The 22315-nt window shown below is 50.2% G+C and overlaps 1 protein-coding gene across 2 annotated transcripts in view; it reads right to left on the minus strand.

The window, feature by feature from the left end:
• CF1H1orf226 (chromosome F1 C1orf226 homolog) overlaps window positions 1–22315 on the minus strand; it is a 286062-nt gene that overhangs the window by 203195 nt on the left and 60552 nt on the right. For both annotated transcript variants that reach the window (XM_047840210.1, XM_047840209.1), the window contains exon 2: window positions 6068–6139. In XM_047840210.1, coding sequence (XP_047696166.1) covers window positions 6068–6139 — 72 coding nt within the window. The remainder of the gene's footprint in view (window positions 1–6067; window positions 6140–22315) is intronic.

Raw genomic sequence — 22315 nt, forward strand, 5'->3', positions numbered from 1 at the left:
AGGGCACCTCAGTAAAGGGGTGGAATGTCTCCAATCCCTGCTACAAGCCCAACGCTCCGACCCCTTTGTGGTAGGCAGAGTAGGGACACCGCCACCCATGAGGTCCCCAACCTCGTCTCCAAAACCCGTGACTAGGTTACCCTACACGGCAAAAGGAGATCTGCTGGGGCTCTGAGAGGGGAGATAAACCTGGATCGTCAGGGGAGGGGCAGAAAGGAGAGGCCTGTGTGAGGACAAGGGAAAGGGAAGGCAGGGGGCCCGGAGCAGAGGGCAGGGTGCCGTGGCTGATGGCTCGGGAGATGGAAGGGGGTCCGGGCCCAGGAATCTAGGCAGCCTCTAAGCTGGACAAGCAAGCACACGGATGTGCTCCTGGAGCCTCAGGAAGGAGAGCAGTCCTGCCAATTCCTTGATTTCAGCCCCGTTTCAAATTTGTGACCCCCAAGCAAGATGATCACCTTGTGGCGTTCTAAGCCTCTCCATTTGTAGTCACTGGTTACGGCAGCCACGGGAAATTAACAGGGCCAGGCTAGGGTGGCGAGTGCTAGTTTTGTGTGACCGGTGTTCCGAGGAGGACGGGCCAGCTCCCAGCCCGAGGAGGAAGACCATGAACAGCAAAGGAGCAGATGCTGCTGCGGGAACCACGTTACACGCAGAGGGTTACACGCAGTGGGTTACACGCAGTGAGGACGTGACTGCTGGGACTTACCGGCCGTGAGGAAGGAGACCCGGGCAAGGACAGGAGACCCTCACCACGGCAGACGCTGCTCCATAAAGCCCACCAGCCCCCAGGACCCGGATGTTCTCTGGACGGCATTTCACTCATGTTCTCCCAAGGGGTTGGTTTTTTTTTTTTCTTTTCCCTTGAGAAAAAGTTCTGGAAGAGTCGGCAATCCCAGAAGGGAGCTGTGGGCGACTGGAGGACTTGGCCACTTCCTGGTCACCAGCCCATTCTGTTCAAGGCCGCATGACCACACCACCCCTGAGCAGCCACACTTGAGAAATCAAGCCACGATTAAACCAAAAACTCTGGGGGTGCCTGAGTGGCTCACTCAGTTAAGTGTCCGACTTCGCTTCAGGTCACGATCTCACGGTTTGTGAGCTCGAGCCCGGCAACGGGCTCTGTACTGACAGCTTGGAGCCCGGAGCCTGCTTTGGATTCTGTGTCTCCCTCTCTCTCTGCCTCTCCCCTGGTCATGCTCTGTCTCTCTCAAAAATAAACATTTAAAAGAAAAAAAAAAAAAAAGCAAAAACAGAAAACTCTGGTCCCCTGCTGGGCCACTGTGAAAGCTGTCTGCCATGTGGCCGGGACTTCATCCAGCCCACAGCCAGAGGGGCCTCAGCGGGAGACCAAGCATCTCTGAACGCATCTGGATACAAGCAATACAAGTGACTTCTAAGCAGTACAAGTGACTTCAGGGCCAGGAGTCACAAGCGGATACACGGCTGTGGGGATCTGTCCCCTGGTGTTTTAACAGACAGACATTCGGTCTCTGGCCACAAAGACAGCTGTCTGTCCCCTCTCCAGCACCAAAGGCACAGCAAGATGCCTCTCCCCTTGCCCACCTGGGGCTTCCCTTCTAGAAGCTACTACACGTTCCAAAGGTGAGGAGGTAAGGCGACACCAGGTGCCACGCTGGAGCCCCGCCTGGCTCCCCACCCACCGGAGTCCAGAGCATTCCTCCTTCCCGGCCCCCCCGCGCCCCCCCCCCCGGGTCTTGGCACAACCCCTCCTGGGTTTCCCTGCTTTATGCTCACGTGGTTATCATCTAAGATTAACTTTCTGAGTCACTCAACAAAAGTCTACTGAGCACAGGCTGTCATGCTGACAGATTGGAAAGTCACTCAAAAGCCACAGAAGAGAGGTGCCCTAGAACACAGGAAGGAACAAAACGATCAGGTGGGGGAGGGCCGCCCCAAGGCAGCGAGGGCTGCACTGAAATCCGTGAAAAGACGGTGCCGGTTTTAAGGACTTGCACGAAGCAACCGAGGGTCTCTCGGTGTATTTACCTGCATTTACCTGCGTTTCCAAAATGCTTCAAAACTCAGGTATTAAAGTTACTGCCATCCACAACCCCAAGCCCAGTCCTCACAAGTACGGTATGAGGAACCCGCATGCCCTGGCATGGGGACAGTTCAGCCAGGAGGACTCTGTGACAGCAAGCAACCTAGCAGTCACCGGGAATGCATGCTCTGCTTCCTGAGACCCCCCTGCCCCCCAACAGATCCCGTCCAGAAAAGGAAAGCCCATCTATTTAAAGGGCCAGCATCAAGAAGTTACGTGTGTTACTAAGGAGAAAAAAAAAAATCTTGAAACCCTCATGTACCACTGGTGAGAGTTTTAAATGGCACAACCATTATGGAAGACAATACAAAACATTAAAAATAGAATCGCCATGTAATTTAACAATCGCCCATCTGGGTAGAGACCCAAAATTATTCAAAGCAGCATTTCAGAGATATCTGCACATCCATGGTCACGGCAGCACTATTCACGACAGCCAAGAGGGGGAAGAAACCCAAGCGTCCGTCAACAGATGACTGGATAAAGAAAATGTGTTCATTACACACATACAATTGAATACTACGCAGCCTTATAAAGGAGAGAAATCCCGCCACGTGCCACAGCATACAGGAACCTCAGGGACGTTATGCTACAGGAACCAAGCCAGTCACGAAATGACAAATACAACAGGACTCCATTGATGAGGTATCCAAGCAGCCGAAATCATAGAAACAGAGAATACAGGTGGTTGCCGGGGCGCCTGGGTGGCTCCGTTGGTTAGGCGTCCGACTTCAGCTCAATTCACGATCTCACGGTTCACGGGTTCAAGCCCCGCATCGGGCTCTATGCTGAACAGCTCGGAGCCTGGAACCTGCTTCTCCCTCTCTCTCTGCCCCTCCCCCCCACTCTGTCTCTCTCCCAAAAATAAACATTGAAAACAATTTTTTTAATAGTCACATTTAATGTATTTTAACCATTGTTTTAAAAAATCTCAAAAGCACAGTACACAAGAAAAAAGATGCCAAAAACACATGACATAAATTTTAAGAGAAAATCTGTATGGCAAGACAAAGAAGAAGCAGAGAGAGGGAAGAACAAAACACAGGTCACACCAACAAAGTCCAAACACTCAGTGGGGAGCCGACACTCCAGTGTGGGACTGAGGAAGGGACAGGGGTCCACACACCTGCTGCGGCCTCAGCTCTGAAGGTGCATCTGGCCCCCCTCAGGCCGGTCCCTTCTCTCTGATGCCCTATCCCCTGTCCCGTGCAGAGCTCCGGAGAGATCAGAGAGACCGGCAGGTCAAGGGCTTGGCAAGACACCCAGGTGTAAGACCCAGTCATCCTTCTATAACCTGAGGACCAGCACTCCGCTCCGGCCAAGCTGGGAGGCCTGCGTCTCTGGATCTGCCAGAGCAGCCAGCAACCCAAACCCCGGAGTCTGCTGCCCAGCGCTGGCCTGGCACCGTTCCACAGAGAAACAAAGTCAGGAACGGTCATTTACACAGAAACCCCATGCCTTAGTCCTTGACAACTGTAATTACAACCAAACAGCTTGTGAAAGGGAGAGCAGAAAATAGCAGCCTGGACCTAGCCGTGAATTGGAGGTTTCGGGGTAAAACGCACACCCAGAGCGCTTGCTGTCATGGCGGCCAGTCTAAACAAGCGACTGGCCGGCCAGACCAAGCCGCTTTCTGGCCAGTGTGTTTCTCCCTCTGATTTAATGAGCTGCTTGCTCATTAAGCGCTAGAAGCAGGTCACAGGGGAGGGACTTGCTGGCACAAGGCCACACGGGCTGACAAGTGACAAGGGCAGAGGAGACAGGGGCCACTCCAGCCCCCAACACATGGCCAGTCCTGCCGGATGCCCCGGGGCCTCCATAGCTTTGGGGTGATGCCTTCTGCAGAGGTACGCTCTGTTCCTTCCGCAAAGTGGTGTTTCTGCCATGGACTCCCTCGCTAGGGAAGTTCCACGTCCTAAGCCTTGGTTCGCCAACTGGGCCGATCACCCAAAAGATCATCCGAGAGCAGGGTCACAGAGGCGGCAGCACCGTCCTGGGCGTGAGCCCCAGCTCCACCTACTGACAGCAGCTTGACCTAGAACTACCTCCCCCAAACTCTTTCCTCACCTACAAAATGCGATCGTATCCTCGCCTCACCTAGAGTAGTCGCGAATCATTATTTCTAGACTAAAAGGCCTAATGAAGCACCTCACACATACTTCGTGCTGGGCGGTAACTATTTCCATTGACGGCTAATATTAACAGAGACAGGACTCTAACTATGATAAAGGTATTAATGACAACATAGTCCCCTCCATGTCTTAGTCCGACATGAAGAAAAGAGGCATTTTCGGTGAAACCCCAAGGACAGGCCAGCCCCAGGCTGCAATACGCCAACCATAGTGAGAGCACAGGCCATCCCAGCACAGGGAACGCCTCCCCCAGACGCCCCCCAACCAAGGCTGCTGGGCTTTCTATCTGAACAGGAAGATGAAGAAAGTAGAGGAAAGACCTGGGAATATACTTAATGCCAAGCCTGAAGCCACAGGGATGAAGAATCTCAGTCTCTCGAGAGCGAGGGGAGAACTACACACAGGTCACATGCCCACCATCTCCTAGACCCCAGGATTCCTCAGGACCCCTCTCTCTCTGAGCTTTAATCTAAAAAAAAATGAGGGTAACAGGACCCCCCCCCCCTCGACAGCTTGCTGTGGACATCAAATGAACCCACATGAAGGTGCTTTGAAGCAACTCATTCCCACGACTATGAAAAAGAGCATTGTTTTTTTGATAGTTTCAACAAATACAACTTAATAAAAAACGCTGAAGAATTGGGAAGATCAAGGCAGTGAAAAAGTGGTTTGTTGTTGTTGTTTTTTTTAACGTTTTATTTGAGAGAGAGCATGCACCAGCAGGGGAGGGGCAGAGAGAGAGAAAGAATGGCGAGCAGGCTCTGTTCTGGAAGCTCAATGCGGGGCTCAAACTCACGAACCGTGAGATCATGACCTGAGCCGAAATCAAGAGCCAGACGCTTAACCGACTGAGCCACCCAGGCGCCCTGAAAAAGTTATTTTGATAGGCTAACGAACTGCTCAGATAAACAGGGACAAACATGCTAATTTTCTTCCCAAATCTGCTGTCCCCGACCTGAGGTTTCTGCAGGGGAGAGGAATTGGTTGGAAGTAAAATTGGTGAACAGCCAACTGGAGCTCCCAACATCCGCTACACGTTTTCCATTTAGGTGGTAGATGCTTCTGCAAACAAAGAGCCCAAAACAGGCTGCATCCCGGATGACCAATCCAGCCACCTCCGGCACCCATTCTCTCCAAAAAGTTATGCAATGCCATTTGACCAATCGCTTAGCCTACCTGCGAAACGTACAAAAATTCAAGTAGCTCCTATGTCAATGCAGAGCGCACAGACAAATTCCTTCACGGTGATCAGAAGGCAGCTTCGTTTTTGTTCAGTCTCTGCTCTGTGTACCAGAGTCGGAAAGCAACGGGCTGGGATGTTTTCCAGACGCTGCTAGAAGGTGCCCGAAATGCCACAAGAGAACGCACACACACCCTCTCGGGGCCCAAAGCAACTGATCGAGGAAATTATGCTGAAATCCCACGTTTGTTCTTAAAAATTCAAGTCAACCTTTTTACATACCACAATAAATTGCTTTACCTTTTTAGTGTTTTTGAGTCAATTAACAGCTAATTATCACACATTTCCCCTAAAATCCGAATTAAAAAGATACGTCAGCATTCTCTCTCACTCCCCAGCGGACCCCACACACCCTCAAGGGCACGTGCACCTCCGTTTCAGGAGCAGCGGGGCAGCGGAAGAGTGGGGGGGTGGGGGGGATAGTGTCCCTCCAGCCACCACATCAATTTAATCCTTGGCCTTTAATCCAGATGAACCACCCGACTCAGAACAGCTTCCCTGGAGAGTGGAGGGAGAGGGGTCTGCGGTTGGCGGTGGGCGCAGCCTCCCACCTTGGTACCCCCAGCACATCTAAAAGGGCACCAGCTAAGATGCTCGAGTTGACCCCACCCAGCCCCACCTCCGGCCACTCACCCGTATCCGGCGCATGGCCGCCACGATCTCCACTCTGCTATTGGGCCTCGGCACATCCAGGCTTCCGACGTACTGCGGGGAGGAAGCAAGCACTCATTGAGAAGAGGGACAGCAAGGGACCCCGGTCACAGAATGTTCGCGGAGGGAAGGAGATCCAGTTAAGCTCCCTATTTTGTGGAGGAGGAAACCGAGAGCCAAAGGGGTGTCTCGTTCGGGGCCTACTTCTAACTTTATAAAAATCAACGCAAGAAACCAATGCTTCCCTTGTCATCCTGCTCCTCATCAGAAATGAGGCCGAGCATGGTGTTCAAGCAGGTTCCTGAATCAGAAAGACTTGGGTGGGATGAATCTCCCACCGCTATCTTTGGGGGGAGGCGCTCGGCCTTTGTCTCAATTTCCTCACCTGTAAAATGGGTTTCCAGTAAAGATCAAATGCGAGGAGGCAGAAAATGTCTTACACAGATATGCTTTGCTTATATTCAAGCAGACCCCCCCCTTCAAAAAAAAAAAAAGGAATATGTGCTTTTTTCAATTAACGGCACTTCATTGAGTTAGCCCTCGATGTTATAGGGACCTCACACACTTGATTAAGTTCCTAACTGGAGGACAGGAACACGCTAATTATGTTTTATTTAAAATTTGAATCTTCTAAAAAAGAAAAAAGAAAACTTAATCTTCTGAAACGTTTCAAAACACAAAATGACATCCAGGTTAATGTTTAATACATGGATACTTCCTCACGGTATACTATTCTAATAATGTAGAAATATGCTGAGCAAAATAACACCCCCCCCAGCCCGTTGATAGTCTGACATACTCTTTTTGTATGCTGATGGGCACATGTATTCGTAGACACAAAGGAATTTATTTTACGTAAAAAGGTTCGCTCTTCGCACTGTCCTACAACTTGATTTCTTTTTAACTTTTTTTTAACTTTATTTTTATTTATTTTGAGGGGGGGGAGGGGGCAAGCAGAGGAGGGGCAGAGAGAGAGGGAGACGATCCCAAGCAGGCTCCGCGCTATGGGCACAGAGCCTGACGCGGGGCTCGAACTCACACACCGTAAGATCGTGACCTGAGCCAAAGTCAAGAGTCGGACACTTAACCAACTGAGCCACCCAGGCGCCCCTACTTTTTAACATTAAACACAACTTGGACGTTTTTCTCTGCCAACGCGTACAAGTCAGTCACGTTACGCGTGGTGGCCACCAACCCTACACATGTCACTATTAACAACACTGCTTCCATTACGTCCTCATCTATATACCTCCGAGCTCATCCAGAGCTCTGTAGGCGGGGTTTCTACAAGCAGGACTGCTGGACCAAAAGTACAGAAAGATCTTGAGATCATTCCTAAGTAGGATGAAACAAGAAAAGCGGGGGGGGACGTTTTTAAGCACATGTATTGGTTCCTTCACATACACCATCCCATTCCATACTGATATTGGGGTACGCCTTTCCTTTTTTCATTCAAATTATATAAAATAGCCTGGGGGATATCCTAGAAATCAACAGCTTCTAAATAACTTAAAAGTCTGCCTGGGCAAAAATGGCATTAAAAGAAGAGGGTAGTCGTCCCTGTAAGAAATGCGTTTCCTGTGGTTATATAGGAATAGAAGGTTCTTTCTGAAATTTTAGAGTGAAGGCTAGCCCCCGGAAGCAAGGTTCCAAGAGCTAAAAACTGCCAAAGGTTTCCCCTAGGATTGATCCAGTTTGTGCTAATCCCCTGAGGAGCACAGTCCCAGCAGCCAGTGGTGAGTTGTGAGCCCATTGCATTGTGGGCCCAAGGCGGACAACCCCACCACGGCGGGCGGGAAGCCATGTACCTGTTGAAAAAGCGTACCTGGGTGGCGCAGTCGGTTAAGCGGCCAACTTCGGCTCAGGTCATGATCTCGCGGTCTGTGAGTTCGAGCCCCGCGTCAGGCTCTGGGCTGATGGCTCAGAGCCTGGAGCCTGTTTCCGATTCTGTGTCTCCCTCTCTCTCTGCCCCTCCCCCGTTCATGCTCTGTCTCTCTGTCCCCAAAATAAATAAACGTTGAAAAAAAAAATTTTTTTTAAAAAAAGCGTCTGGCAACCCACTTGGGTGAATGAGGCCCCCTAGATCTAAGAGTGTGGTCAGATTTAAATATGGATGGCGCTTCTCCCCTCTCCGAGCGCTGCTGGGACCCCACAGCATCAGGCAACGTGTCCGTGACCTCCACGGCCCAGAGCGGCAGCCCGGGCTTGTGACCACCCATCTTCGCAGAGCCCCCAGCCAGGGGCAGTTTCCCCCTCCCTGTCCCAGACCCTGCGGGCCCGAGGGTTCCTTCCCTGAACTCCAAGCAGTCAGACCTCCAGGGGCTCGTGTTCCCTCAGCCGTCACATGAGAGCCAGGACCTCGAGACCGAGCAAGGCCGCTCGTTACAGGTGAGCCCGGGGACCCGGCCCGTCTTCCCACTCTGATCCCTGCCACACCAGGACGGCACGCTGCCTGGTGAGATCCACACCTGAGCGTGAACACGAATGCCCAGAGGGGACCGGTCCCCACTTGCCTCCTTCGCTCCATCAGCCACCACCCGTGCACACACCACACACCTTCACACACGTACGGTGCACGCACGCTCACACCCACGTGGTCATCACACGTATTAGCCTCCGACACTCAATTCACACCGCGCACGCACTCACTGGTCTGCCTTCCTTCCCAGTCCCACGAAGTCACAAATCCGCCCTCCTGACAATCTGTCCGGAGGAGGGAACCTACGAGAGGTGTAGCTCAGGGTCAAATTCCCCACTACAGATGTCCCTTAGGGTCAAAGAGATGAAAAGGACACGCGAGGTAGGGTTCAAGTCCACATCTAGGCAACACCTAGATATTCACACCAAGAACGTGAGGCAAAAAGCAGAACCGTAACGCCAAGGAAGCCGGAGAGCGGTCAGGTCAGAAAGCCCATTCCTCGGGGCAAAACCCGACGGCCAAGCGAATACGATGTCCCAGTCTGGCCTCGCAACAACCCGTCTCAGGCACGAACATCACCCCCTCCCCAACGAACTTCAGTCCGAGTATCTTGAGATGGAGAAAGTGTAAGACACGGTCTGAGACCAGTCCCTCCCCCCCTGCTGGAGGCGGGTCCTCACATCCGCTCAACTTGCGCTCAACTGCGGTCAAGTTGGCCCTCATATCCGTGTAAACGGAAGAGAGGCTTCCCACTCACCTTCGGGAAGTCGGCTCCCAGGCCTGAACCTCATGCACCTGCTGAGCTAACAACCTTTGAAGATCCTCACTTCCGTCACCTCCTGCAGGGATCAGGCAAAAGTCTACTCCCTGCCTTCAGTCAAAGGCTGACGCACAGTGACGGGTTCTCGGTCAGAAAGGGCATCCCCTTTATCTGCCTCTCCTGCAGGACTCTGGGTGCCACAGGCTCGTTTCCAGAAGGGAAACGTGCCCCAAACGCCATGCTCACCTCGGCTTCTTCATCTTGACGAACAGCCTCCAGAACGTCTACCAGTCGTTCAAGCCTGAGATCTGGGAGTCATCCCCGAACGAGCTTCTCCCTTGGCCACCACAGCCAGTCGGCGCGGCCGACCAGGACCTGCCGGGTCCCTCTCCTCCCACACTCACCACCTCATCCCCCAAAACCCTTCCCTCCATCTACACAGTGGCTCCTCACGGGTTTCTCCACTGTCCCCAGGGCCCCTCCAAACCACTCCCCACAAGGCCGTCACAGTGCTCACTCTCAGATGCAAACTAGACCGTATTCCTCCCTTAAGACCCTTGGGTGCACCGCCAACTCTGAAGGTGACCGTCAAAGCCCTCGGTGGGGCTTACACTGCCCATGGGCCCGCACGGCACAGCTCCCTCTCACACCACAGGCCTCTCCGTCGTTGGGAAGGGCCCACAACACATCCTACACCCAAGAGCTTCTACACGTGGGCCTTCCCTGTGCACCGATCTACCCTCCCTCTCCAGCTCTCCAACATCCACGGGCCCTGCAGACCTCTGCTCACCTCTACTTCCCTCTGCTGACCGCCAGGGAAGGCGGCCCCCTCTGGAACACTCCCGCGATTCCCCCCCCCTCCAAAAGTTCTCTTGCAGAACATCGACACGCAGCTCTATAAGGGACGCCCTCCTCACGGGTTAACCGTGCCTACCTGGCTGGAATCCTCCAAGAATGAGCATATTCGCACCCGCCCCGTGCACTCCCCACGGACAATCACCACACTGAGGAGGGACGGGAGAGGCCTGAGCCCTGGATCCTGACCCGTGTTCCGACATCACAGGCATCAGCCATCCCACCCTGGACAGTCCCTGTGGTGATTCTATCGAGTTACCTATTTTGTGCCGGTACCTGAACTGGACCTAAGCCAGATGCTCTCAGAGTAGCACGTGCAATTCCTGGCTTGCCAAGAGATGAAGTATGTGGGGTGCCCGGGGGGCTCAGCCGGCTAAGCATCCGACTCTCCATCTCTGCTCAGGTCACGATCTCGCGGTTTGTGGGTTCGAGCCCCGCGTCAGGCTCTGCACCGACAGCGTGGAGCCTGCTTGGGATTCTCTCTCTCTCCCTTTCCCTCTGCTCCTCCCCCACTCCCCCTTCCCTCAAAATAAATAAATAAAACTTAAAAAGCAAAAAGCAGATGCCAAATAGAAAAATTAAAAAAAAAAAAAAAAGGAAGATGAAGTACATGCCACCTTTGCATTGGTGGATTTTTAGTCACCTGGTATTCTGCTGGACTTCTGCCCGCCTTCCAGAAATCCCTGCGGTGAGGCATCTCCTAGGGCTCCTATTCAGAAGAACACCTACCACAGAGCTTAAGGGGAGAATAACGGCGTTTTAAAATATCCAGGCCTACTTCTTTTTCATTAGCACAAGAAAAAAAAACTAGAAGGAAGATTCAAATTGCAGCGGTACTCAAGATACAAATGACCTGTGTCCAATTTATCTGCGGCTTCATCTCCCAGATAAGGAGGAGCTAGCTGCAAATGAGGTTAATCAGACGGACTTCAGGTATTTTTTTCTTTTGAAGCTTCTGGACAACCTCGGCGTCGTGCTAGATTAATACCTCATGAAATCACTTTCATTTTCTTGCTTCCGCTTCCCAGAGATGAACTCCTGGAGACACTGATAAACTGCACCGTAGCCATGTCTCCCGGCGATGTGCATGAATCACAAGGCTAAAAGGCAGCAAGACTTAACAGTCACCCATGGAACTTGCTAGACTTTCTGCCATCACGTTCCTCAGGAACTCCCTTTATTTACAAGGTTTCCGTCAACTGTTTCCAGAGACCAACCCCCCCCCCCAAAAAAGGAGAAAGACAGAAAGACAGACAGACAGAATGACAGATAGATAGATAGATAGACAGACAGACAGATATAGGAGTCAAAAATATTTATAAAAATAAAAAAATGTATCAGATGATTCTGCTTCTGCTAATGTTGGAGGAACTATATCACCGGACTAGGCCTCCAACAAGCAATAAATAGGAAGTCTGGAAAAGATTATTTAAAAAAAACAACTTTGCAGAGAATGTACAAAGAGTGAACCATAATATAAACTGGGACATTAGTTAACAATAACGAATCAATATTGACTCGGTCATAACAAATGCACCACCCGATGCAAGGTGCTAACAGGGGAAGCTATGTGTGTATGGGGACGGCCGGGGGTGGGGGGTGGGGAACAGTAGGGGTATATGGGAATTCTGTCCTTGCCACCCAACTTTTCTGTAACCCTAAAACATCAAGTCTGTTGGTTGAAATAATAAAAATAACTTTGAAGGCACTGGACAAGAACAGGCAGGGCTTAGCAGGGAATCATCCCTGAAAGAAGGCCACTGCCCTCAGTGACGCTTGGTTTGTGCTGTCTCCCACCCAGTGGTACAAAGTGCAAACACGGGGCCAGGGAGCTGGAGGTCAGGCCCAGAGACCCAGTCAGACAGCCTGGGGGGTCCGGACACCAGAGTTGCAATAGCCTGAGGAACCGGACGGTGGGGGGCAGACATCCCCAGCAGAAGGGGGTCGTAGAGGGGGCTCCCAAATCGTGTCAACCCCACCCAGGCCCGTAGACGACTTCCAAACTATACATTTGCGAAGCAGATTCCAAGGAGCCCAGGAGAAGGGGGCAGGGGCCCACCCCAGGAGCGGCAGATTGAGGATTTAAGACCAGCCACGTTAACCATCATGAAGAACAAAATTCAACACTCTTCAGAAGAGAATAGCAGAATGTTGTGTCACAGGGCTGTTAAAACCCTACTGACTGACCAGCGCAGGCAAGGCCATGGGCAAAGGCCACAGGGCCACGTTTTCCCGGGGCAAAAGGACAAGGGCCCCCATAAAGGGGCACCATGTAAAGGTCCCTAGACTCTGCCTTCCCGGCGCTCCTCTTCTCTCTGAGGACCACTCGGACAGCCCCAGCCCACCGCAAAGACCACGTGGGATTCGGGAGGAAGCCCCTCCTGTCCCAGAAAAGGACAAAGGACAGGCGTAAGGCGGGCCCAAACCCCCCTGCCTGCATCTGTGCCAACTCACTCCTTCCAGGTCCAAACCCAGCCTGGCTTCTATTCCGCCACCCTGCCCACCCCTTCTCGTATCCCCCACCAGTCTCCTGGCCACACTGTGTCCTCTCCTCAGACACACGCATGAGCAGTGTCATATCCTGCTGGAATCCAGCAATCCCCAGTGGGGGGCCCATCTCAACTAGTCCCTTAACCAATCCTGCCCCGATTACCTTCTAAAAACTCAGAGTCGTACAGGCAGAGGGTGTCCAATCCAAAAGGGACCTTAGGAGTCACGTCCTAGGAGGACGTGACCAAACAGCAGTCAGAGAGGCCGGGTATCCTGCCAACGCCTCCTACACGTCCACCATCACGACCCACCTACGTTGTCCTTTTTCCCCATCACCCTCTGGTTTCCGTCCCAGCACTTCCCATGGTCTGCGGGTGTGAGGTGCGCCTCCTTCACGGGGTCCCCCTCTGCCTTCCCCGGGACCTTGCCCTCCCCGCGTCCGCATCCCCAGCCCTTGGAAGAGGGCCTGGGAGACAAAGGCCCGAGCATCTGCGGAATGAATGAGGGGGCCACCTGTCCAAGACCCAGTGTATGGCAGCAATGGGGCCAAGAAGCCCACTCTCCCGCCACCGCTCCAACGGGAAAGGTTCTCCCAAGCCTCAGAGACTGCCCTTGGTGCACAGCTGAGCGTCCTGCTGAGCGGGATTATGAATGTGACCTGGGTGAAAGTTCTCGCCTCATTTAGCATCGAACAAAGCAGCATTAACTGCAGGCAGCAGCGGCCCCAGATTCCAGGGCACACACTCAGCCAATGACCTTCCCCCCCACCCCCCCCAGATGCTCTGGGGGAGGGGAAGGAAAACGTGGCCTCGCGGCGGCACACTCCCCCTTTCTGAGGTCGGTTCTGTGTTCTCTGTGTTCTCCAGGTGCCGAGGTGTGCGGGTGGGGGCAGGGGGGACTTAGAAGGACCCGTATGGACATTTAGCAGCTCAGGGCAGGTTACCCGCACCCCTCCTCGCCCTATACACTCACACCACCAGAAAAGCTTCCAAGATGCTTGAAATGCAGCTGCATTTATTTGTAGTCTAAGAGGAAAGAGGCATTTATATTTCTTCCCCTCTCTCCCAGCCCATCCAAAAAAGGAAGTACTATTTGAGGGCCATCTGATGGGACTGTGTCACTATTGATCAGGGGCTCAGCGGGGGCCGATGAATGTGCCGGAGATCACAGCAGAATCCTTCCTGCTCAACATGAAGGGGCTGGGTGCAAAAGAATTGTGGTGAGTCGTCTTTATGCTAATGCCATGCGACTCTCTACAAGGGACAGAGGGTAGGACTGAACCATCCAGCACACCCGCCCGTGGAGAACATGGGTTCTGTGGGTTCTTTTAGTCCATTAGCAAAAGCTCAGATGGGTTGGCCTGATTATTTCTCTTTATTATGAGGATCTGAGAGATCTAGCAAAGGGGAGAGAAAAAGCAGGAAGGCAGGAAAAAAAAAAAAAAGAAAAACACGTTCTGGTCTTTCAACTATCAGTTCCCGAATGAAAGCCTGAGCTCTGGCTCGCATCACAGAGGCAGGCGTGTGGGAGAGGCCAGGGAGGCACTTTCTGCCCTGCCCATCTGGGAGGCTTACTTGCCCAGTGGGTTACTTCTCCTCTGAGGGGGCGGACAAGGGGAAAACAGGCAAAGAGAAAAACACTGACCAAGGCTACGTGGTACTTAAGTCGTCACCTGTACATCAACCGGGTAAACCAGGGCTGGAGAGATGGGCAAAGAACACCACGAAATCAGAGGGAAGGCAGACCGCAATGACCGGGCGTTAAGTGGCCACAAAGGTCATTTGATCCAAATCTTCATTTTACAGAGGGCAAAACGGAGGCTCAGAGAGAACCGAATCACAGCGGCGGGATCAGAACCAAAGTGGGTCTTCCCTACCCCACACCGCCAGCCCGATACAGCAGCAATGAGGGCGAACCCGGGCCGATGCCGCACTCAGGGCTGCTTCACTACATTAACCTTGGATGGAGGTGGATGAGAGGGCCTGTGCACCAGCACCTGAACGGTCGTCAGCTCTAAAACAAACCAGTCGACAGAGGCAGGGCACCAAGATCTGCAGTAAAAGGACAAGGGCTCACTCTCTGATTCATCAAAAGATCTGGGGATGGAACTGTAGAAAAAGAGAAGACCCCCCCCCCCGCCCCCCCAGGGGTCCCCTAATTCTTCACATCAAGAACAAAGGCATTTGCCTTGGGGCAGCAACATTCTCTACCAGCCGAACTCTAAGTACTTAACCTCTCCAAGCCTCAGTTTCCTCCTTGGAATACAGCTAGTATCTGGACTGCCTCAAGGTCAGGGTTGTCCTAGAATCCAAATTAGATAATGCAGATAAAAGTTCCAGAGCTTCTAAAATACCACATAATCATCAAGAGGATATTCCTCGTATCATTATGTTCCTGCTTTATGGGCCAACAAGACCTTGAGGATACAGAATTTGTAGCTTTACAATAATCGCCTCTTGGATTCTCACAGACTAATGAACGGACAAAACAAGGTGATCCAAAATGCCATGGGGTCAGTGGAAGGCGGGGTCAAGAATTCAGTCCAATGGTCAAGCAGGAGTGAGGAGGGAAGGGGTGAACCCTGGAGCAGAGAGTGCGCCCGGGCCACAAGGACCAGCCCACACCAGTAATGGCCATCACACTGCTCACAGAGACTCACAGGGGGGTGCAGTTGGGGTGAACACCCTGCCACTTTTCCTTCCTGACTGAATGAGCTGTGACCAGGAACAGCACCTCCCCGCCAGGAGCTGGGGGTGCAGGATCATTAACCCAGTCACTTATCAGTATCACCGAATGAAACCCCACAACCAAGTAATATTTCCAGACCACTGGCTGGTACCCCATTAAAATACCCAACTCTTCTCTACGTTGGACTGTTTTGAGTAGGACCTCCCTACAATGCATTATACTCTGCCCTAACAAATGAGATTCTGTAAACGAGCACTCAATGCATTTCTTCAGGATTCAAAATATATAAACATTATACACGTCATTTAGTGTACAAGCTCTAAAGCAATGAGAAATGGCTCCAGACTACTATTATGCCTTCTGAGTCCTTGAGGCTGATTTTAGAATTTAGTGCTTCTTACACTGTTAGTGGCAAGGATGATAACAACAGGCTATAAATATGCTGCTGCCTTTAACAATAACTGCCCCCAATCTTCAAAAAAATACTAGCAATACAAATCCAGCAACTTATAAAATGGATTATACACAGTGCCCAAGTGTGATTTATCCCAAGAATGTAAGGTTGGTTGAACATAGAACAGTTAATAGACCATTTAATAAAATAAAGACCAAAGACCATTTGATCGACGCAATTGACAAGAAGTATTTGATAAAATCCAACACCCTTTCATGATGAAAATACTCAACCAACTATGAATGGTAGGAAACTTCTTCCATCTAATAAAGGGTGATAAACCAACAAATGAACCCACAGCTACTATCCTACTAAATGGTGAAAGGCTGAATGTTTTTCCCCTAAGGTCAGGACCATGTCAAGGAGGTCTGCCCTCATCACTTCTATTCAACACGGATCTGGAAGTCCTAGCCAGGCAATTTGGCAAGAAAAGTAATAAAAGGCATCCAAGTTGGAAAAGCAGCCGCCAAACTAACTCTATTCATAGATGACATGATCTTGTATATAAAACATCCCAAGGAAGGGGCGCCTGGGTGGCGCAGTCGGTTAAGCGTCCGACTTCAGCCAGGTCACGATCTCCTGGTCCGGGAGTTCGAGCCCCGCGTCGGGCTCTGGGCTGATGGCTCGGAGCCCAGAGCCTGTTTCCGATTCTGTGTCTCCCTCTCTCTCTGCCCCTCCCCCGTTCATGCTCTGTCTCTCTCTGTCCCAAAAATAAATAAACGTTGAAAAAAAAAATTTAAAAAAAAAACATCCCAAGGAATACACACACACTATCAAAATCAATGAATGAGTTAAAAATGAAATTAGGAAAACAACTCCATTTACAATAGCATCCAAAGAAATACTTAGTAATTAATTTAACAAAAGAAGCATAAGACATATACCTTGAAGATTATAAAACAATACTGCAAAATTCAAAAAGACCTAAATCAGCAGGAAGACTGCTCATGTTCATGGAGTGGAAGACTTTAGAAATGCTCCCCAACTAAAAAAAAAAAAAAAAAAAAAAAAGAAATGCTCCCCAACTGATCTACAAATTCAATGCAATCTCCATTAAAATCTATAACCTGTTTATAAACTGGCACCTCCACTATCAAACGTGTGGGTTTTCCACCCCAAGTAATTCTCCAGTTCTCTGCAAACACCAACTGGGTATCCTACAATTTAATTCAATTCTGACGCTCACTACCCAGAGTTTGCACATACCCGACCTGTTAAGAGCTCAACTCCACAAAACTGCCCCCCCCACTTCAGAGGCTGGTCAAAAATCCCAAGCCTCCCATACTTCTGACCAACCACCCATAACTCAGGGATTCCCATGATCCCCTCACAGGTTCCATAATTTGCCTTTATCAGCTCACAGAACTCAGGGAAACATTTTACTTACTATGACCAAATTATTACAAAGGATGCAAATGAACAGCCAGATAAAGAAGTACACAGGTATGTGGGAAGGGACACAGAGCTCCAGTGAGACTCTCCAGGAAGGCCACCCAACACCTCAAGGTGCTCACCAACTTAGAAGCTCTCCAAATCCACTGTTTAGGGTTTTTATGGAGGTTCCACCACACAGGCATAAGTCACTGGTCACTGAGACTGAATTCAGTCTCCAGTCCCTCTGCCTTCCTGTAAGGTTCAAAGTTCCAACCTTCCAGTTACATGGTTGGTGTCTCTCTCACAACCATCCCCCATGCTGAAGTTACTAGGGACCCACCAAGAGTCACCTCATTAAGATCAGCTCAAGATAAGGTACAAAGAGGCTTCTTATGAAAAACAAAAGATGTTCCGCTCACTCTTATCATTCAGGAAATTCTAAGGGTTTTTAAGGAACTCTGTGCCAGGAACTAGAGACCAAATACATATTGATTGCATTACAGTATCACAAAATCCCATTGGTCTTTCTTGCAGAAATTGACAAGTCCATCCTAAAAATCATGTGGAAATCCAAGGGACCCAGAATAGCCAAAACAATCTTGGAAAAGAAGGTCGTAGGACTCAGACTTCCCAATTTCAAAAATCACTACACAACTACAGTCATCAATATAGTGTGGACTGGCATAAAGCTAGACATATAAATCAATGGAGTAAAATTGAGAGTCCAGAAATAAATCCTTGAATTTATGGCCAACTGATTGCTGACAAGCATGCCAAGACAATTCATTGGAGAAAAAGTGGTCTTTTCAACAGTGGTGCTGGGACAACTAAATATCCACATGCAAAAGAATGAACTCAGGACGCCTACTACACATTATTATGTAAAATTAACTCAAAATGTATCATACATCTAAGAGTTAAAACTATAAAATTCTTAGAACATAGTAAATCTTCATGACCTTAGATCAGGCAATGGTTTCTTAGGATAAACAAAAGCACAAACAGGAGGAAAATAAATTGGACTTAATCAAAATTAACAACACTTTCACTTCAGGGCGCCTGGGTGGCCCAGCCGGTTGAGCATCCAACTCTTGATGTTGGTTCAGGTCACGATCCCAGCATTGAGGGATCAAGCCCCACGTTGGGATCTGTGCTGAGTGTGGAGCCTACTTGGGATTCTCTCTCTCCCCCCTCTGCCCCTCTCCCCCACTCACACCCTGATGGATGGATAGGTAGGTAGGTAGGTAGATAGATAAAACACTTGTGCTTCAAAGGATATCAAGAAAGTCAAGGGACAACTCATGCAATGGGAAAAATATTTATAAGTCATATCTGATAAGGGACTTTCATCCAGAATATAACTCTTACAAGTCAACAATAAACGACAAACAATCTACACAAACAATGAGCAAAGAAGGGGAGCTTGGGTGGCTCAGTTGGTTGAGTGGCCGACTCTTGACTTTGGCTCGGGTCATGATCTCACAGTTCATGTGTTCGAGCCCCATGTCGCACTCTGTGCTCACAGCGCAGAGCCCGCTACAGATCCTTTGTCTCCCTCTCTCTGCTCCTCCAGCGCACACGCTCTCTCTCAAAAATAAATAAATGTTAAAAAACAAAAAGGAGCAAACAATATGAACAGACACTTCTCCCAAAAAGATCAATGGCCAATAACCACATGAAAAAAATGCCTCATCATTAGTCATCAGGGAAACGTAGATCAAAACTACAATGAGATACACTTCACACCCACTAGGATGGCTAAAGGAAGACCGATGATAACGAGTATTGATGAGGCGATGGAGAAATTAGGATCTTCATACATTGCTGTTAAAAAAAACAAAACAAAACAAAACAGTGCAACCACTTTCTCAAGAAGTTATACGGAGTTAACATATGAACCAGCAATCCCACTGCTAGGTATGCACCCCCGTCCCCCGCCAAAAAAAAAAAAAAAAAAAAATGAAGACGTAAGGCCACACAAATACTTGTGCATGAACGCTCATAGCCACATTATGCATGATAGCCCGAAAATGGAAACGACCCAAGTGTCTACCAATGGAGGGATGTGCAAAGAAAACGTATTGTTATTTGGCAGTAAAAAGCACTGGGGTACGGACACATGCTACCTCACGGATGAACTTCAGCATCATGCCGGGTGGAAGCAGCTAGTCACCAAAGACTACACCTTATAGGAAACGTCCAGAACAGGCAAATCCATGGAAACAGGAAGTAGGTAAGCAGTTGCCAGGAATCGGGAGATTAGGAGCGATAGGGTCCTTTGGGTGGGATACAAATGGTCTGCAATTCGATAGTGGTGGCATTTGTGCTACAAGGTGATTATTCTAAAAACCACTGAATTGTACGGTTAAAATTTACATACCATAAAACTCACTGCATCTTCTCAGTAAAGCTGTGATCTTAAAAACCCACACACGAAAAATAATCGTCCTTCTTTTGATTTGCTGTGGACAAGAAAGTGGAATTACAACCAAAATGGGTTCTGAGTGAGCCTCTGAAGTGCTCTCTTTAAGGCAAGGCCATGACCCTCAACATCCACTCTGGCTGCCCAAACGCTCGTCCGTGCGAGTCCACACTGCTGCCTGTCATCTAGCTGCTTAAATTCACCAGATAAAGCATTCCAAGGGAAAAAATATGAGCTATAACTGTACTGAATTTTAGTGCTAGTTCTAGAAGATATATTTCCCTCCCCCAAAGAATACACATTTTTCCACACTGTAAGAGTATAGCAATCTCATTTCACATTCCGACTCTCCAATGCAATAAAATGAAACAGAAGCTCACAAAATAGATTATTTCTGTATCACGCTGAACCTTCTAAAGCAAAGAGTCCAAACACCATGACATTTCTGGGACTGTCTGGGTGAACCAGGCACGCAAGGGCGATCCCAAAACACAAACAGTGCTCATCTTCAAGGCAGGAATAGATTCTTTTTTTTTTTAAATTTTTTTTTTTTCAACGTTTATTTATTTTGGGACAGAGAGAGACAGAGCATGAACGGGGGAGGGGCAGAGAGAGAGGGAGACACAGAATCGGAAACAGGCTCCAGGCTCTGAGCCATCAGCCCAGAGCCCGATGCGGGGCTCGAACTCACGGACCGCGAGATCGTGACCTGGCTGAAGTCGGACGCTTAACCGACTGCGCCACCCAGGCGCCCCAAGGCAGGAATAGATTCTTAAAGACATGCCAAGAAAAAAGATAAAATAACGTATCCTACGTTTTGCAGCTTAGAAATTTCAACATTCAAGACCATGAGTGAAAGGGGGGAAAAAAAGAAAAGGTCAGGCCACAGTGAGACTAAGGAAAGGAAGTAGATTTCAGGGTTGGGAGGGACAGTAAATACAGATCATGTTGCCTGACCCCCCACGCACATACATACACCTGGAATTTTAATCTCTTCTGTAGGTGCCCACCACATCGTCAACCAGCAATGCTTAAATACCACCCCCGATGAAGAGATCACTCCCTCAGACGACAGCTGCTAGAAAGTTCTCCCTTTTATGGAAGGTTAAAATTGGTCTCTATAAAGACTCAGACTCCAGCGGTGCCTGGATGGCTCAGTCAGTTGAGCATCTGACTCTTGATTTCGGCTCAGGTCATGATCTCACGGTTTGTGAGTTCGAGCCCCCACATCGGGCTCCGCACTGATGGTGCAGAGCCTGCTTCCGATTCTTGCTCTCTCTCCCTCTCTCTCTGCCCCTCACGTGCGTGCGTGCGCGCTCTCTCTCTCTCTCTCTCAAAATAAATAAGCTTAAAGAAAACCAAAAAGATTCAGACTCTACTCTGTTCTCAAGATGTTTCTCGTCACCCGGCAGCCATGGGCCTGCTCTTGTATACATTAGAGCTCTTCTCCTCTTCCAAGTTCAAGTTATGGGTAAGGCCTCCCCACCCTCCTCAATAAGGGGTCTCAGGTGCTACCAGCTCTACCAAGCACCACCATGGGTGCCCTCTGGCAGGCTTAGGCTGAGGAGGGGCAGTCTAGATCAGGATAAAGCGAGGAACGACAAAGTAAGTGAGAAGGGGCACGGGCGGGACACCAGAGGCACCGGGAAAGCCAGCTGCCCCAAGAGGCTACGCTTTCACCCCGACGCCACCCGAACCCTGAGCAGCAGAAGCTCGAGAACTCCAGCAGACGCCGGAGCCGCTCCGCTCTGGGCTCAGCCACGAGGCTGCACTGGTCTCTCATCCGTGTGCAACGGAGGCCACGGATACCGGTTCCTTTTTCCCCCACAAGAGCTGAGAAACAAAAGGATCGTGCGCACCATCTCTGAAAGGAGAACTAACGCAGAGACAGACCGGTTATTGGCAAGAACAAGGGAGGCAAAGCTGGTCTCTAGTGACCTTTTACTCCTCATTCTCGATCCCTTTCCTCACCTTTCCAGGTACCCTGTGCCCAGCCCTCCTTCCAGGGCGGCAGCCGTTCTCTCCGCGATCTCCTTGCCCCCTTCCCTTGTCCCCACCAAAACTCCCCTGTCCTCTGTTCCAAGTCCCTCTCCCCACTCCGCACACAGCCAGCTAATTAGATAAACCAACCCGTGGTAGGACAACACTGGTGCCAATGGCCGGACTAATGAGCCTGCCTTCCTAGCATCTCACGGAAACCCAACATCCTCAGCAGCTATTCGCTGGCCAGAGTTCCCAGCACAGAGCATCAGACCATACAGTGGCTATTTGGGGACCGAGATGCCTTTTCACCAGCCCCTTCAAATCACGACATGGAAGCTTCCATGTTTTCCACCCAAAGACAAGCAGAGCCTCTGCACAGAGAATTACAGAGGCTGGGATCAAGGACCGGTCGGGGAGGGAGCAAGGTACAGCAGAAAGAACCTGGACTTTCGAGTCAGATCTGGATTAAAATCAGCTGCGGTTTCTTCTTCTACAAAACAGGACGAAGTCTACCCTCCTTACAGAGCCGCCATCAATGAGATAGGGGCGCCTGGGGGGCTCAGTGGGTTGAGCGTCCAACTTCGGCTCAGGTCATGATCTCACGGTTCATGGGTTGGAGCCCCGCGTCGGGCTCTGTGCTGACAGCTCGGAGCCTAGAGCCTGCTTCGGATTCTGTGTCTCCCTCTCTCTCTGCCCCTCCCCTGCTCATGCTGTCTCTCAAAAATAAATAAATGTAAAAAAAAAAAAAAATTTAAATGAGATAACGCACATAAAGTGCTCGGTTC

The sequence above is a fragment of the Prionailurus viverrinus genome, chromosome F1 (assembly GCF_022837055.1).
Source record: "Prionailurus viverrinus isolate Anna chromosome F1, UM_Priviv_1.0, whole genome shotgun sequence".
Lineage (NCBI taxonomy): Eukaryota > Metazoa > Chordata > Mammalia > Carnivora > Felidae > Prionailurus > Prionailurus viverrinus.